The 16432-nt window shown below is 38.7% G+C and overlaps 1 protein-coding gene across 1 annotated transcript in view; it reads right to left on the reverse strand.

The window, feature by feature from the left end:
• The window catches only part of PRKG1 (protein kinase cGMP-dependent 1), a 429172-nt gene that overhangs the window by 66588 nt on the left and 346152 nt on the right, over positions 1–16432 (reverse strand). The window contains 1 exon segment of the mRNA XM_032190692.1: positions 6768–6842. Within this exon segment, the coding sequence (XP_032046583.1) occupies positions 6768–6842 (75 nt within the window).

A 16432-nucleotide genomic window follows, 5' to 3' on the forward strand; every position in this document is an offset into this window, starting at 1 on the left:
ATCTGCATGCACAGCTTTCCCATCTTACCAGAACAGGAAGCTGCAAGCAGGGTTCTGCCATGGCACTATTTTTGGAGCTGGGTACCATTAGGGCCAACTCCAGCCTCACTATGGGCATGCAGAGGTTGGCCACAACTTGTATCCTGGAACCCATAGACCCCCGAAGGGCCAATGCCTACACTACAGGAGCACCAGCATGTGTGACCAGATCTCTGCCACCACCTTCAGACAAGCACTGTGATGGCAAAAGCAATGAAGAACAACAGTCTTTATGCCCAAGGTGCGTTAAAATGTATTTTGCCCCAGATGAAGAGCATGCAACTGTTAGTGCAACTGAAGCTTACTGTTCCCTCTAACATCAAGAATATGAGAAGTGGGCTCCTTTAAGGTGAGTCCAAAGTACTTTTGGAAGTACTCCAAAGGAAAATGCCACTGAAATGCATACAGTTTATACAGCAGGCCCTTGCCACCAACATTTTTTTCTCTACAAATCCACTCCTATTAATCTGTACTATTTACTAATACAGACCTAGCACAGTAAGCACCCAGCTCCCAGAGACAATTTCAACTCTAAGAACAGCTCCCAAAGAAAACCTCATAAAGCAAAAGAAAAGGCTGCATAGGAAGGAGACACATAGAGAGCCAGCAGTGGCCCTCCAAGAAATACCATTGAGGAGGAACACAGGATACTTGAAAATACTTTCGCCTTTTAACATGTTGGCAAGAGAGAAATGAGACAGACCAGGGGATACGAGTCCAGTACAGTACTTGGACACAGCACGGGGAAAACCCTGAACAGCAGAGGGCACCTGGACTCCAGCTACTAGGCACTGCGAGACACCAGGAGCAGGCTGCCCTCCAGCCAGGAACACAAGCACCTGCTGAGCCAAGAAGTTTTCCTAAACTGGCATTGTAGAAAATACTAGTGCGAAAATGTATTGCTATACATATTGCCATTTTGGCAGCTGCAAGTGCAAGGAAATGAGACAGGGCATCACCCTGCTTTGTTTGCTCAAACTGTAAAACTATCTGTGTCCTTCTCATTAGAATAAAGACAATTTTACTTTTCAGGCCAGGATAAAACGGGAATAATATCTAGAAAGTATGAATACAAAATTGGAAAAATATTGAAAACAACCCTCTGCATCGAAACTAAGTCAATAAAGTGTTAGGATGCCTTGTTATGAATATATGTAGTGAAAGATGAGGGGTAAAATGACAAAACGGATGACCCCAGCCAGTAGAATAAAAGGTTTGGATGGAGCTCTTTATTAAAAAACAGAACAAGTTAAAATGAAGGGTGTTTGGGGTCAGAGCTGCTAAGAAAGGAAACAGAATTGTATACCTACACAAAGGTCCCTGCCTCCTCAAGTCCCATGAAAAGGAGACAATTTTGGCTGTGAGTATCAAGATGTATACCTCCAGGGCTGCAACACAACTAGAATGAAAGAAAGCAAAAAGTGCAATCAAAATAGCCCATGTCTGCAGAGAGCCTGGAGCAATATCATGGAAGGCACCAGTGTCTGGACTTCAATAGGGTATTCATTTCAAGCCCCGCTGCCACAGGAGATAAACATCAGCAGATAATTCTGGATGTGACAGGAGAAAAGGAGCGCGGGGAGACCCTGGTCATCAGAGCGGATACGCTCTGCTTGGCAGGGTGAAGCCAGGATGCTGCTAGCTTTCCCAGTGTGGTGGTGAGGGACACCTTGTTGCTGCCATCTCTGTGCCATGGGCTAGGGCGCTGCCTTCCTACAGTCTTATCACAGAAAGGTGGGAGCAAGCTAGTGGGGACCTTATCTGATGACCTTGTTAGTGGTTGAAGAAGCGTGCAGTGATAAACCTCAAGAGTTTTTTGGATAGGGAAGACCAGCAGAAGGGATGGGATTTCTGTGCCTGGAGCGAGTAGTGTTTGTTGAACCCTCACCTCACTTGGCACCAATAACTGCAGTAGAAACCACCTGCTTCCCCTTGGATTTATGAGAGTTGCAATAGTGGCTCTATCTGGAATGAATCTACACTTAGATGGGTCTTATTTAGGTGTCTTCGTCATGCCCCAAACACCAACACCACAGGCAGAGTGTGCTGGACCCAAGCCTGACGCTGGGACACGAGTGCTGCTCTTTTGAAAGTCCTGCTTTCTCAGAACATGAACCAAGTTAAAAGTTTGCTTCTTTCCTTCACCTTCACGCTGGCAGGAATGTAACTAATATTCATTAGCTGATGAATTTATTAACGTACCTGAATACACCCGAGGAGTAGAATATTAATTATGTAGTTTCACTGATGATTTCTGACCTAATCGAGAGACTGAGCACAAAGAATGCACTTAAGGAGTAATGCCACTTCCAAGCTTGCAATAAACAGGAAAACATCTCTCCAAAATATAAAAGCAGGAAGATATTACTTGTAAACAAGTAAATCAAATCTAGTGTTGGAGTAAGCTTATGTTATAAAGATGATCTCTGTAATTGTGAGGATAAAAAATGGGTTCTTCCATTTAGATGAAGACTGGAATTTTTATACTCACCAGAATTTAAGAAAACTCACAAAATGGTATCAAAAATAACTCAACTCGAGTACATTAGCAACTGAATTCCACTGCCTTCAGCAGCTCAGGTGCAGACTGGCTTTCCTAGACAGGAAGGTCGAAACCCTTGAAGAAAACAACTGTCTCCAAGGTCTGCTTGGCAGGAACTGCTGGGCACCTTCCCACTGGAGCACTGGGACAGCCTCATATGGGGCATCCTGGCTGCCTGTGCTGGCCAAGAGCCAGGCATTCAGGACACAATCCAAAGGTGTCCACGCAGAACAAGGAGACGCCTACAGCTGTCATTGACACTATGCGGATGCCTAAAAGCAGGGGTTGAGAACAGAGAAAAGCCTTAAATCCCCACTATGACCCCTTGTTTATTGATGCAGGGAGCCCCTCTGCTCAGCTGAAGTATTTTTTAACGGTGCTATGCATTTTCTTTTCCTTCAAGAACCTAGCAGATACTTTAAATTGTGCCCATGGGCAAGAAGTGGTACCTCCATCGTCCACAGCAGTTTGATTGCTAGAACATTTTCCCACGTCCTAGGAGCAACTTAGCCATATCTCAGGTCTTAACTGGGAAAACACCAGGTTGCCAAGAGATAAACTCAACAAAATCTTGTTCAGTCCTTTCAGAGCTGGAAGATTTTTGGATGCATGGAAAGATTTTCTGCCCTGCAACTTCTGCCTAACCATCTCTCAGATGCACTGGGACAAAAAAAAAAAAAAAAAAAAAAAAAGTAGTGCCACCAATTTTGTACTATTTCTGCAATGAACACCTGCCTATGGCCCAAGTCCTGCTTTAGGAACATGAACCCTCTAATGCATGTGGCCTAAAACTGTGCTTCTGCTGAGCCTCTAAATCAATAGGAATTTAATAATCATCTTGATATGGATAGGTGTTTAAGAAAATACGTATTTGCTGCCATTCTGTAGCATATTTTGTAGACATTTTTCATATTTGTTAATCAACAGGAATAAATAAAATATTACTGTTCGCATTTCAGCCCTGAATGTGTTTATTACTCCAAGGAAAAGCAGGCTTTGACACATTGTAATGCAGTCTTAGAATGACGTCCTCTGCATTTACTTGCATGACCATGCCTGATGAATGTCTGACCCCTGCATGGATCATCTTGGTCCACCTGACACATGGTGAGATAAGGGCACACAGAAAATTCCTCTTCATCCAACGGCCTTTTGTCACCTGCCATGCAAACTCTGAAAATGAGATGCTAGCTATAAAGATGCAAAAGTAGGACTTTCTTTTATGTGATTTGAGTACCCGAATGCACTTTATGTCCTGAGCTCTTCCATTTTGCAAACTTCTCTTCGGAAAAGATAAGTCCTTGAAGGACAATTAGCTGAAGCTAATTAACACAGCTTGAAAAGTAATCCAGGTTAAAATTTCTGCCAAGTAGACTCTTCTCCCAGAGGAGTTTTATCTTGCAAGATATAGAAACAATAACTCTTGAGTGATAAAACTTTCTGAAGCAGCTTACAATACATCTCGCTTCACTCTCGAAGTAACTTTGTCATTTGTTTCCTATTCTTGTTCATCTCTTTGCAGGAATGCTCTTGCTTTCCAAGCAAACGTGAATATGGCATTCAACTAATAAATGCCATATATTTTGAAAGCATATTCCTTTTAAAATGTTTCTCAAGACAGACAGCACTGATCCCTTCCACTTTTTCAAAGACAAAATGTCAATATGTGAAGGTCAATAATGTCATTGTCACCTACAGTCTCAAGTCACCGGATTCAAGCACTGGCTTCTAAGATGGCAGGAAAAGCTGCTTTCAAAAGTTGCTATCATCAGTTCTTCCTTTTGGGAGACAATTCTTCTATCACCAGCACTCCTTTGTTTTGCCCTTCCATTTGGATGAAATAGCATTGGAAAAGAACAAGCATCAAGAAGATAAAAGTTCAAAAATGCTAAGGTCAACACAGGCCCACTGGTTACCAAAAATTAAGACAAAATAGGTCCAAAATCAGTCCTCCTGAAAACATGTTGTAAAGTGCACAACAGATCCTGAAAGCCTTCCCCTAAAAGTCACTAAGCCATACTGAAAAACTCTACAATACAATCTGCATACCCAAACATTGCCTGCGATAATAAATTGCTATGTGATATTCTCTATTAATAATACAGCTTAAAATTGTAAATGTGAGAAGACAAATGATGAAATGGGAAATGACAAGTTCTATCTGAAAATTTTGTTTGGTGCTAATGGATTCTGGTATAACCTTAATATAAGTTCCTGTGATAAAAACATCATCTTAATACTAAAAAAAAATAAAATAAAAAAATCCACAGTTTCATTACCAATGTTTTCTTCCTTTTTGGTCAGATGGAAATCAAAATATTCCATATAGTAGCACTAACAATAAAATCTAAAAATATAAAATCACATGCCTGGGATACTTGGGACCAACTATCTGAAGCTGCTGAGGTTACTTTTTCACCGCTTTGTAAAATGCTTTGTATAAGCTGTTGCTGGCATTAAAATGTCATGTTTTTAGCTGGTACTAATAGATAATTTATATAATAATGGACACTATATTTATCTGTAATACCCAATAGCTATTTATTGACTATTATAACATACTGTCCCATTTGACTTTGTATTCTGTGTTCTAATTACCTAGTTTCTGGGAAGGTAAAAAAGGCTGATAACTTCCTGTCTTAATTAAGGGAAGAATTTTAGGGAACTTGAGCACTGGAAAAAAAAAATAGTACATGGTTAATTAGGGGCAGGGAAATATTACTCAAAACAAAAATGCAACTCTAGGGTGCCTTCTAGTACCTTAAGACAAATTAAAACATAATTAAAAATGTATTTCAAGTATCACTCAAAGACGGTAATAAAAGAAAAAAAAATAAATCTTAATTTGCACATACTTTGCAATATTAGTAAATTTCTTGGGATGCATATTCATTTTTTGAAACAAACATTTTTAATTGAATAACTATTTAGGTTGTCTCATTTTCTCTCCAGTGAAGTGCCAAATACCCTTATTACACACTATTTTAAGCCTCTCTGGTTTGAAGAGAAGTTTCTATGTGTAACTTAAGAGCAAGCTTAAATTTATAGTTCTGCAGACCACTGATTAACAGGCACACTTTCTGAGTGTTTGACTTGGAGTAAACACCCAACCCCTTTGTTAATGTGGTTAAAAAAAAAAGAAAAAAAAAAAAGAAGAATAAAAAAAAAATTAAGTGATTTTTATACAGCAACTTCATTTTTTTTTTAGACTACCTTTGCTTTGGAATAATATTGGTTTATATTCACTATTATTTTTATCAAAAAATGTTCTTCTTAATAAGCTTTACTGTTGGTATAGAATAAAGTATCGACATACCAGTCTTTCTACTAAAAAAAATTGTATATCAAGAGTGAATTATCAGTTGGGATTTTTTGAAATACTTTAAAATCACAATACACTAAAGCTCATTTCTGAAACAAATGAATATAGCTAGAACTTTAGACAAATATATTGCTTCACATCAAAATAGCTGTAATATTCATTCAAAAATGACAACCTTGATTTCCCACTCTTTGTCTCCGAACAGGATTTGACTCTGGGAAAACATTTCAGAAAGATCAGAGCTCTCTAAAGAAACAAATCATGTTAAACGTTGCTTTTCAAGACCTGTAATTTCTTACTTCAAACTATTGCACGATGATATTATTATTATTATTATTATTATTGTTGTTGTTGTTATTATTATTATTATTATTAATAATAATAATAATATATACAATAATATTTATTATTATCACCATCGATGAATTAATCATAATATCAATAATTATTATCATCATATTTATCAATGACACATTAATATATTTATAATACCAATAATTATAATTATTAATAATTATATTTATTAATATTATTTTTTTCTTTATTTTCTTAAGGTCTCAGACTTCTTTGGACTCCAGTACCATGATTAAGACATGATTAAGACCTGGTTCTGGGCACCAACCTGAGGAGAGCCATCTCCTTCTGGCCCTCCCATACTCATGGAGAGCACCAGGAAAATCCAGAGTAAGCACCTAATTCTCTACTTTTTAATCTGTTTTACACTATTATGTTGAGAAAATGCTGTTTTTTGTTTGTTTGTTTGTGTTTGTTTTTTTTTTTAAATTACCATGCTTCACTATCAATAAAACCATTGCAGCAAGAAAAATGAGGTTAAGATGCTGAATACAAGGAGCTGGCACTTACTTTGCTTTTGCTTCTGCATCTTCATAGGCTTTGTTGGAAACATCATCTAGGCCGCCAATCAGATGTTTGAAGGAGCTGTAATAACAAAGGTGCATTTTTAAGAGAAAAAGGGTTCAACTGTGAGGGAGCCAAGCAAGCCGACGTGGCTGTTCAGCAGCAACCTGGGGATGTCCTTTAATGCTCCTGGATAATATCCAGGAAGATCCAAAATTTATTTATCCTGCTTTTAGAGACTGAACCCAACCTCTAACAAGTTTCACAGTAAATCTGGCACTGTCAATTTGACTGGTAAGTCCCATAATGGTGAGGTGCCACCACCATGTCCCTGTCTTCCAACCAGAACCCCCTAAAATCCCTCAGTTTTCAAAGTGAAGGATAATCTTTATTTCTGTATCTCAGCTTTCTCACTGCAAAAGAAATAGCAACCAAGAACACAGTAAGGAGAAATAAAAAGAAGGGATAAAAAAACAGACAAGGAAAAGAAACTGATGGCAGAAAGACAAGCAAATTATCATAAGCCAAATTGTTTAATGACATTTAAGAGGATATTTGGCCTGAATTGGGTTAAACACTGAATAAGATGGTGAAATGTTAGGAGTGCCCGATACAATCAGAGTTGAGCTGTCTTCTGTACAAGCCCAGAGTAGCTTGAGAAGTCCCCTAACACCATTCTCTGTCTCAGGGGAGATGCAAAGGGCATAAACAGATTGGAAAAAGAAAATCTTTTTGTATCATGAGTGACTCAAACAAATGGACCTAATAACCATATAATCAACTAACAAGTATCACTCCAGCGAGAAAAGCATTAAAATTGTGACTATTATGCCCGCATTAGTGATACTAAACAGTATCAGAAACCAAATAAGTAAAAAAAAAATAATATTTAAATAATATTTGTAATAATTAATTTCAGTTATTAACACCTTAAAATATTACAGATGAAAAGTATACTTCCTACACATTTCTATTATTCCCAGGAAGTCTGTCACACATAGGGTTGTTTTTTGTTCTTTTAAGAAAGAAAAAGCCTCTTTCAAAATGAGGACAGAGCTAGATTAATTTGAAAGGATGAACTGCTGTGAATGACAGTCTCTTGACTGATCTCAGCCCTAAGGTCACAGCTTCAAAAATAAGAGCACTGCAGTTCCTCCCTCTTCTATATGGTCATGACCCTTTTGAGGCACTGAACAGAGATGAAGAACAGAATGGCTATTAAATCAAAAAGTTGAAAAAAATAGACCACTCTGGAAATATCCTCTGCCCACACAATTCCCTCATTTTTCCACTTTGTTTAATTTGTAATATTTTAAATTATACAACCTAGGAAATCATTTATGCAGCATGGGGAAGCAACAGGAACTCATTAATAAAGAAAAGAAGGTAAAGACCCCTTTGCTCTTCCATGGAAACTGTGTTAGGAACTTTTTAACAAGGCAGGGGCTCAGCAGGCTGTAAGCTTCATTATTAAGATGTGTTAATAACCAGAGGATCTTTTCAATGCAAAATTTTTCCCTCAGCAGTGAAAACATTAAAAATTTAGTTCCACGGTTTGACACATCAAGGTTTGTCTTCCCAGCAATGAGTATGTGCTACGGGATGAAACCAAACCCTTGAAAGATGGCAGTGAAAGCAGAGATGTATATATTAGTGCACCACAAACAGGTATTTACACAATTGAGCAAGACAGTGTAATACTGTAATCCTCCTGGCATGCTACAAGACATGAGGTAAGGCTTAAAATACAATTTTAAGTAGCTAGGGTTGCTTTAATGTGGTTAGGAAAATGTAGTAGGGTTAAACATTCTTTTTTCTATTTTGGCAATGTGAATAAATCTTTGTATAGTGAAACATTACATAGACAAACAAGAAAAAGTCACAGAAAGGAGCAACAACAGTTTGTCTAAGTTGCTTAATTTTTTTTTATTATCTTAAGCCAGATTTAGGACTGGGCAGGATTTTTAAGTTCACTGGAGTCACTCTTCTATTGTCTATCTCAGAGCTGTTTGTCTATCACCTTGGTCATAACTTCCCCCGGAATTTCATCAGAGAACTGCTCAGTTTTTCTCTGCATAGCCCTCTCTTTTCATTTTTTTCATTCTCTCCTCATAACCAATTTTCTCCATGGATAAATCTCACCCCAACTGGGAAAAATAGTAAAGAAGAAGAAATGAAAATCTCAAATGAAAGGAGATTCAGCTCAGCTTGTACGGGGTCAGTCGTGCTAGGATAAACTTTTTATGTTATTTTTCTCTGATTTCCATTGCCAAGAGGGTTGTTACAGCAACCTTTCAAGACAACTTATAGCTAGCTATCCCATCACAAACCAAAAAAAGGCTTTCAAATAAGGACAAAAAAGTAAGACAAGATGAAAATTGGAAAATCCCCCAAATACTTAAAATGCTGTCTTAAACAAACAAAAAAACAACAACACAGCAACTACCCAGAAATAGGTATGTGCAACTGAAGAAGACAAACAGAAAAACAACATTTAGCACTCAATATCTGCAAATAGCAGGCAATTTTGAAGCACTACTAGCCTCCATCAGGAGCAGCTGTGCCTTGAGTTTTAGTGGCTCAGCTTGTCTCTAATATTTGCATCAGGCAGTTTGTACTCCCAGCACCTACAAGATTTACACCTGGTAAATCTCAGTGCTACGGGAAAATATTGTTATCAACATAAACAAATTATGTGGAGGAAAAAATCACATATAAATAAAAGATGAATCTGAACCATCAACTGCAGTGTAAATATTCTTACAGTTCAGAAGAACACAAACTCTTTTAAATGCTTTTCTAGGTTCAACAGGTATATATGAAAAAAAAAGTTTAAAAAACTGCACAAACTTCTCTCAGGGTGCCAACAACGATCAAAATTTTATGAACACGTTTTGAAAATTTTCTTCCTTTTTTATCTCCATACAAAGTAGCTGCAAGTAAAGTGTGTCTGTATGTGATTATTCAAATTAATTTCCAAAACAGACACTGAAGGTTCTCCCACTTGTGCCTACACAGTTTTTAGCAGAAGATGTCTTAGGCAAAATTTCTGAGCGGATCGGTCCATCAAATTCAATTCATTGGAATTATTAACTTTTCCCCAAACAGTACAACCTACTTCTACACCAGATCTAATAACACTTCCAGGGAGTGTGAAAATTCACAATGACAGGGCTAGGGCCAAGCTTGAAATACCTTGGGGTCAGCCACATTGTACATCTTCCACTGTTACTTTCTTCCTAGAGGATGAATTACTGCAGTACAACGGGAAATACTTAACTAGCAACTGTTTGTTTTATTTTACATAGGTTTTTAGCAAGTCATAAACACAGAAGCGTTCTTGGAAATAAAAACCAGTAAAAGATATCTGACAATGAAAAAACATTGTAAAATATTAATACATTTACCTAGATCATATATTCCATCAGAAGAAAGCTACTTCTGCAAAAAGCTTCCTAGTTCCCCAAGCAGAGAGAGGTTCTACAAATGGTCAGATGATTTGCTGCATAGTTTGACAACTACCATGAATTACATGTTAATTTGGAAGTTTTAAAGCGAATTTCCCTATCCCCCTAGTTGGGTCTACGCTTCACTGAGGGCAGGAAAAGCACCTCTGTCACTCCATGTAGGCTGTCTAAATCACGCAGGCTTACTGCTTAGCCTCAGCATGGAGAACTATGCAGCCTGCCCACCACGGAGGTCCCTTAGCAAGGCTGTCATCCCCTTCTGGTTAGCCTTGTCACCTTCTAATCTGTTTCCCCTGTTGGGTTAATGGAACCATGGAACCTCTTCCTCCATGACAGAGTGCATGGACGTGTTGAAACTTGGAAAGTTTTCCTACCTATTATAAAGCTCGTTTCTATGAAATACACCTGAACATGTAGCACTTCCCCTCCTCCCCCCCTTTTCTTTTGTACGGCAAGAGGACAACTCAACTTTATAGCAAATTAGCAAATCATGGATTTGCTTTCATATTCCTCTTTCTTGGAAACAAACTAGGGTGGACAAAATTAATAGAGCTCTCAGAGCAGCCAGTACAGAGCTTGTACTAATGCCATCACCTCACCTGGGAATCCCATCTTTGAAGCTCACTTCATTTGCTATGGATTTTCTAAATATTGGTAGAATATGGATTGCAAACCAACTAGCCAATTCTCTTCAGACATTCCCCAAAACAAACTCCCAGATTATAAATTGATTCCCTATAAATCATTTCCTAAATGTGTCACCTTCCTATGATGAAAATTTCTAAGAACTGATGCCTGCTAGATGGAAGAAACCTTAGGTGTCCTTGTCCAGTTCATTTACCCAAAGAGCCCCTTTCATTTCTCACTGTTCCATTTTTAGCAGAGAACCACAGTAATGAACCAACTTTTTTAACTTTCTCTTTAAGCTTAATAGATGACCTTCCAGTATTAATAGTCATTATTTTTCCCTTTTCTCTGAAAATTTACAGTCATTTCTATTGATACAAGTCCACAAAATGTTTTCACATTTATGCTATACAGATCTGACCACATCCATTTCCAAACACATCCAGGACTCCCTTCACTACTAGTACTTTAACGTCTTCTTCAAACTGATTTTGACCCAAACCAGATAGCCATACTGGTCACCTCTTCCCTACAAGGTTCCAGTCTATTGAATCCCCAAGAAATGCGTCCCCTTTATTAATATTTCTCCAGCTGTGCTTCATGTTGTTTTTCTACTATCACGTTTCTGTCATCTCTGTGCAAATTTTGGACATGACACGCAACACATACCTTTCTGTTTTTGAGATAAGACCACGATTCCCTCTGCTCAGGAGGCAACAGTTTTCCTTCTCTTGTTCCTTGCACAATTCCTTGTTTTGCAACAGATTCCATGCAGAATTTCCCATGATGGCTGCAAAGCCTCCCTTCTTTGTACAGTCACAGCCTGGATTTCTTCACAGATTGCAGGTCTTGGCTTCTTTTCTGCTTTTTTTCCCCTCTTGTAGGTCATGCTTTCCCTCTCTTCATGATCACAGAATCAGCTAACTTTGAAGAGACCTCCAAGATCACCTAGACCAACTTCTGACCTAACACTAACCTCCTCTAAGCCATGTCACTAAGCTCGACATCTAAACATCTTTTCAAGACCTCCAGGGATGGTGACACAACCCCTGAGAATCGGCAAGAGTTGTTTATTGCCAGGACATCTTGCAGGCAAGCCTGCGGGATGTCCATGGTGTTTGGTGGCTCCAAGCTAATGCTTGCGATGGAACCTGAGCAATGAGTATGGGGCTTCATCGCACTGCATGGCTGTCCTTGCACACAAGGAGGCCTGCTGCTCGCCTTGCTCTTCTAGTCTTCTTCCTGCCGCACCAGCTGGCAGTCAGAGGGCCCAGATGCTCAGCGAATGCTGGGCCAGCTGCAGGGGGCCTGTTTTATAGGGCCCGCAGCAAAGTGGTGGCCACGGTGGCCTCAGCAAGCCTCTGCGATGGAGTGGCCTATGCGTGGCCAAAGGCGGCGGTGCTGGGAGCAGCCTGGAAGATGCCCTCCCGTGGACAAGGAGGAGGGTTGGGGGGCTGAGGGTCCCTTTTCTGGGGCTGGCTCCCTGGGGCCATTTGGCTTGCCAGAGAGAAAGGCTGCTCCTCAGCCACAGGGACTGCCCTGCACCTCCCATCCCTTTCATTTTTCCTCCACCATCAACTCTACCATGGTATATACTGTCCTTACAGAGCCTCCAGCACACACACTGATCTCCAATAACTTCTATTCCCTGAATATATATACTCCATCTATACTTCCCTTTTTGCTAACTTATTTGCTAATAACTAATGTTATTACATTTTCTTCCTTCTTATCGCCTTAAAAGCACGTGCCAAAACTTCCTACTTGCTGCCCTAAGTTTACTGACTCTCATCATTTGTTGGCTTCTTATGTGTAGGCCAAAATTATATCAACAGATTGAGCTAAAATACTCACTTAACAAAATTATCTCCCACATTCACATTTCCTTTATGCCACACGTGCTATTTTCAGAAAATACAATGTAGAATCTATGTGAAATAGTTCACTGGTATCTAGTTTAAAATAACAAATTTCAAGTTCAGCTTTGACCCTATATCTTCATTGTTGGCTTCAGATCATTGCTAAAGGACAAGTTCCTAAAGGTTCAGCTCACAGGTTGTTCATGAGCAATTTGCATTCACTCACACGGGAGTGAAATGTAGCATAATCTGACATAAAGCAAAGTCAGCTGAAACTTCTGCCAGAGCTTGGTTGGAACTGGATGATCAGCTTCGCCTCATCTCCTGTGTGGTGGAGACTGCTGATGAAGCCAGAGAACACCAAGGACCAAATCCTGGTCAAAGTCATTATTCTGGTAAAGGAAGGAACTGAAAAATGTAATTGCAAAACAGACAGAATGTCTGTATCGTCTGTCAAAATAAAATTTCCTTCACTGAAGCAAATCTGCAGGAATGAATATAGTTTCAGCGCAAGGATGGGTAGGAATGGCTTAAAATCTGTGCGACACATCAAACGTTTGCTACACTGCAGCATCTTCTTATTTGTTAGATCATGACTGCTCATTTCTACATCAGAAAAGGATGCTGAAAATTCATTGATTAAAAACATTTCTACACAAATATGCAAGAAATAGCTATACTACTTTTTGGGTGGTTTGGGGGTATATTTGTAACCACAATGGCCTTATTGTTTCACAAGGAAATTAAAAAGAAAGGCAGCACTGACATAGTGAGAGTTTGGTAACTGAAGTCCTGTCATATGGTTAGAAAGCCATTTGGCTTTCCTCATGGTCTTTTCAATCCCCAGAGCTACACTCCTGTAGCATTTTAATACATATTTTTTCTAATTTCAGAAATGATTTTAGGCAACCATTTCATCTTTTTTGAGCTTAAGCAATATCCAGTCTCACAGCCAACTCTCCCAGAACTTGCTGGTAGCGTGGCTCCTTCCTATGAAGTAAGTTTCCTACCTTATTACCCTCAAAATCCTCCAGCAACTAGAATTGCCCTACAATTACTTGTAATACTGCCAAATGCAGAGATCAGACTTCCATCTCTTGGGAATAACTTGGTGTGATAGCAAGGTGTACATGTAAATCTCAAAATTTTAACTGTTCACTAGATGGGAGCATGACAGCCTTATTACAGTGAAGCTCACCTGATCCATTTGACCATTAAGGAAACGATATTATTGCATAACTTGTTCTTGGGAATTGCCAAATCAATTCTGCCAAAATGTTTCATATTTGGATTGATACACAGAGCATGAAAATTGCTGCTTCAGTAGTTATATCTGATTAAGCAAGAGCTTGTCTTGTAATAGAAAATATTAAAAAACCTTAGTGACAAGCGTCACTCCTCATTCTGCTCAGCACAACTTTCAACTGTCAGCACAGCTGCCTTCTGTTTCCATTGCTGCCTAGCATATAGCTCAGTGCTAACCTTTATGTTGACCACCGTGGCAAACCAAGCGTTTTCATAACTCAGTGTATCCAGATATACAGATATGCTATTCTCCTCATTAACCGAACAGTGTCTACACAATTTTCCAAATTTAGAGAAGTCTTATTAAAATTTCTCCATTTGAAAATTAGCTTCTACAGTTATCCACATACCCATAAAACAATAATCTAAGAGAGAAGCTATGACAAGAAAGTCAGATCTGGTCAGAAAAGAGGACAGTCATCCTTGAACTATAAATAGTGCTATAAATAGCATTACTTTTCTTGCTCTATATATAGGATTCTTATAAATAGCGTTACTCTGCTACTAATTGCCGAGCATTACTAGAATCTCTGGTATAGATTAACTACAGCTTCATCAGTTAAATATAACTTGTGCTTCCTTACTATTTCAAGGGCATTATGTTCAGAGAAAAAGGCCCATTAGACAAGCAAACAAACAGTCTGAAAAATGATCTGGAAGGAATTGCTTGTTATTTATTTATTTTTAAAATCTTATGGTACAAACCAAAAATGTCCCTCACAGAAGTGTTCAGAAAAAAAATGCAGAAATGACTCTTTGTTTTATATTTCTCTGAATTAATGCTTACTAAAATATTTAATTGTGTTGATTCTTCTTGCCCCACAGAATGATAAGGGTTATTATGTATTTATCTGCCAGACTACCTTGCATGTATATGCAAAAGAAAGCTACTCAACTGACAGTCCTGAAGTTCACCAACTGTTTTTGACAGGAACACCATTATTTTGTTAATTGATCATAAATTAACTTACATTAAAGATACCTAGCATTTTTGAGGTATTCTTCCTCAGTTCTGCCACTACAGAATACTAGATTTTTGGAAACAAAGGTTTGGAGGAAGTCTCAAAAGATAACTGAACACGAAACTCCTGTATTAAACCAGGACTGAGTGTATTTAGATCACCCCTACACGAGACATCTCCTATTAATGTCATCAGACTACAAGAATGAATCAGAGGTCACTCCTGACCCAGCAGCCAAACTTTGAGTGTGTCTTGTGTAGATTCTATATACCTGAGAAGGAGTTCAAGAACAGATCAAGCGTTTATATTTACATCGATACAACTGAGACTCCCTAGAGCCAACGGTAGATCCTACATATTTAATAAATCCAATACATTTATTTTCTTTCTGAACACTTGCAAACGTCTTGTTTTCCTATGGCAAGGAGCTCCATGAGCCATCCCTGTATGAAGAGCCATCTCCTTTTGGCCTTTACCTCCCTCCTGTAGGTATCTTTGGATTCTTGCTCTGGAGGAGGCAGTGAAAAATCAATCCCATTCATCCTAAAAATCTCTCTCCTGATTCACAGATCTGTACTACATTCTCTTTTATCACTTCTTTCCCCAATGAAGTCTTAACCTACTTGCTAACAGAAGCCATTCCCTCCTTTAATTATACTTTTTACCCTCCTCCAAACAATTTTTGGGTCTAACATACCATTTTGAAGGTAGCAAGAACAACATGCAGCATGCAAAGTCCAGGCAAATCATAGATGTATTTTTTTTTTTTCTTAAGGATTCCTAACAACAGATTTTTGTTTTATTTTACTTAGGTCACAGCTGAACTCCGAGCTGATCTTTTTTTGTGGCACTGTCCATTACAAAATCAGTCTTCCCTATGCAGTAACAAGACACACAGCTAACGCTCGCTTTCTAGTGTGAGGCATCTCTGTATCTTGTGATGTCCATTTCTGTGCCTCACAACCCTCATAACTGGAAAACCATCCCAGGAGTCACACTAGATTTTCAAGGTAATGCTATTTTATTTTATTTTTTATCCCTCTCCCAGCAGTCATAGGAAGCTGTCAACTTTGCATCACTGTTCACTGGACTGCAGGCATTTTTTGTCAAGATTAAAATCACAAATTCTTCCAACTTTTCCATGTAAAGTAGGAAAGACATTATTTTGCTCTTCTGATCTACCACCTCTGAAGCATCAAAGATTCAAGCAGAGCTGGGTCCTTTGGACAGTGACCATCCAACCCCACATGGAAAAGAATAACAACATGTTTCCCTAACATTTGCCAGAGGATTTATTTCTTTCATGACATTTTGCTGATGCGAACTCAATCTGTGTCCCACCATAACGCCTGGATCTGTTTCCACAGTAATGCTCTTTCCCCATTTATTTCTATTTTGTGTTTCTGCACATCTTAATTTTCTGCATTTGTCATCATTGAATTTTGTCTTAC

The sequence above is a fragment of the Aythya fuligula genome, chromosome 7, assembly GCF_009819795.1.
Source record: "Aythya fuligula isolate bAytFul2 chromosome 7, bAytFul2.pri, whole genome shotgun sequence".
NCBI classification, from domain to species: Eukaryota; Metazoa; Chordata; class Aves; order Anseriformes; family Anatidae; genus Aythya; species Aythya fuligula.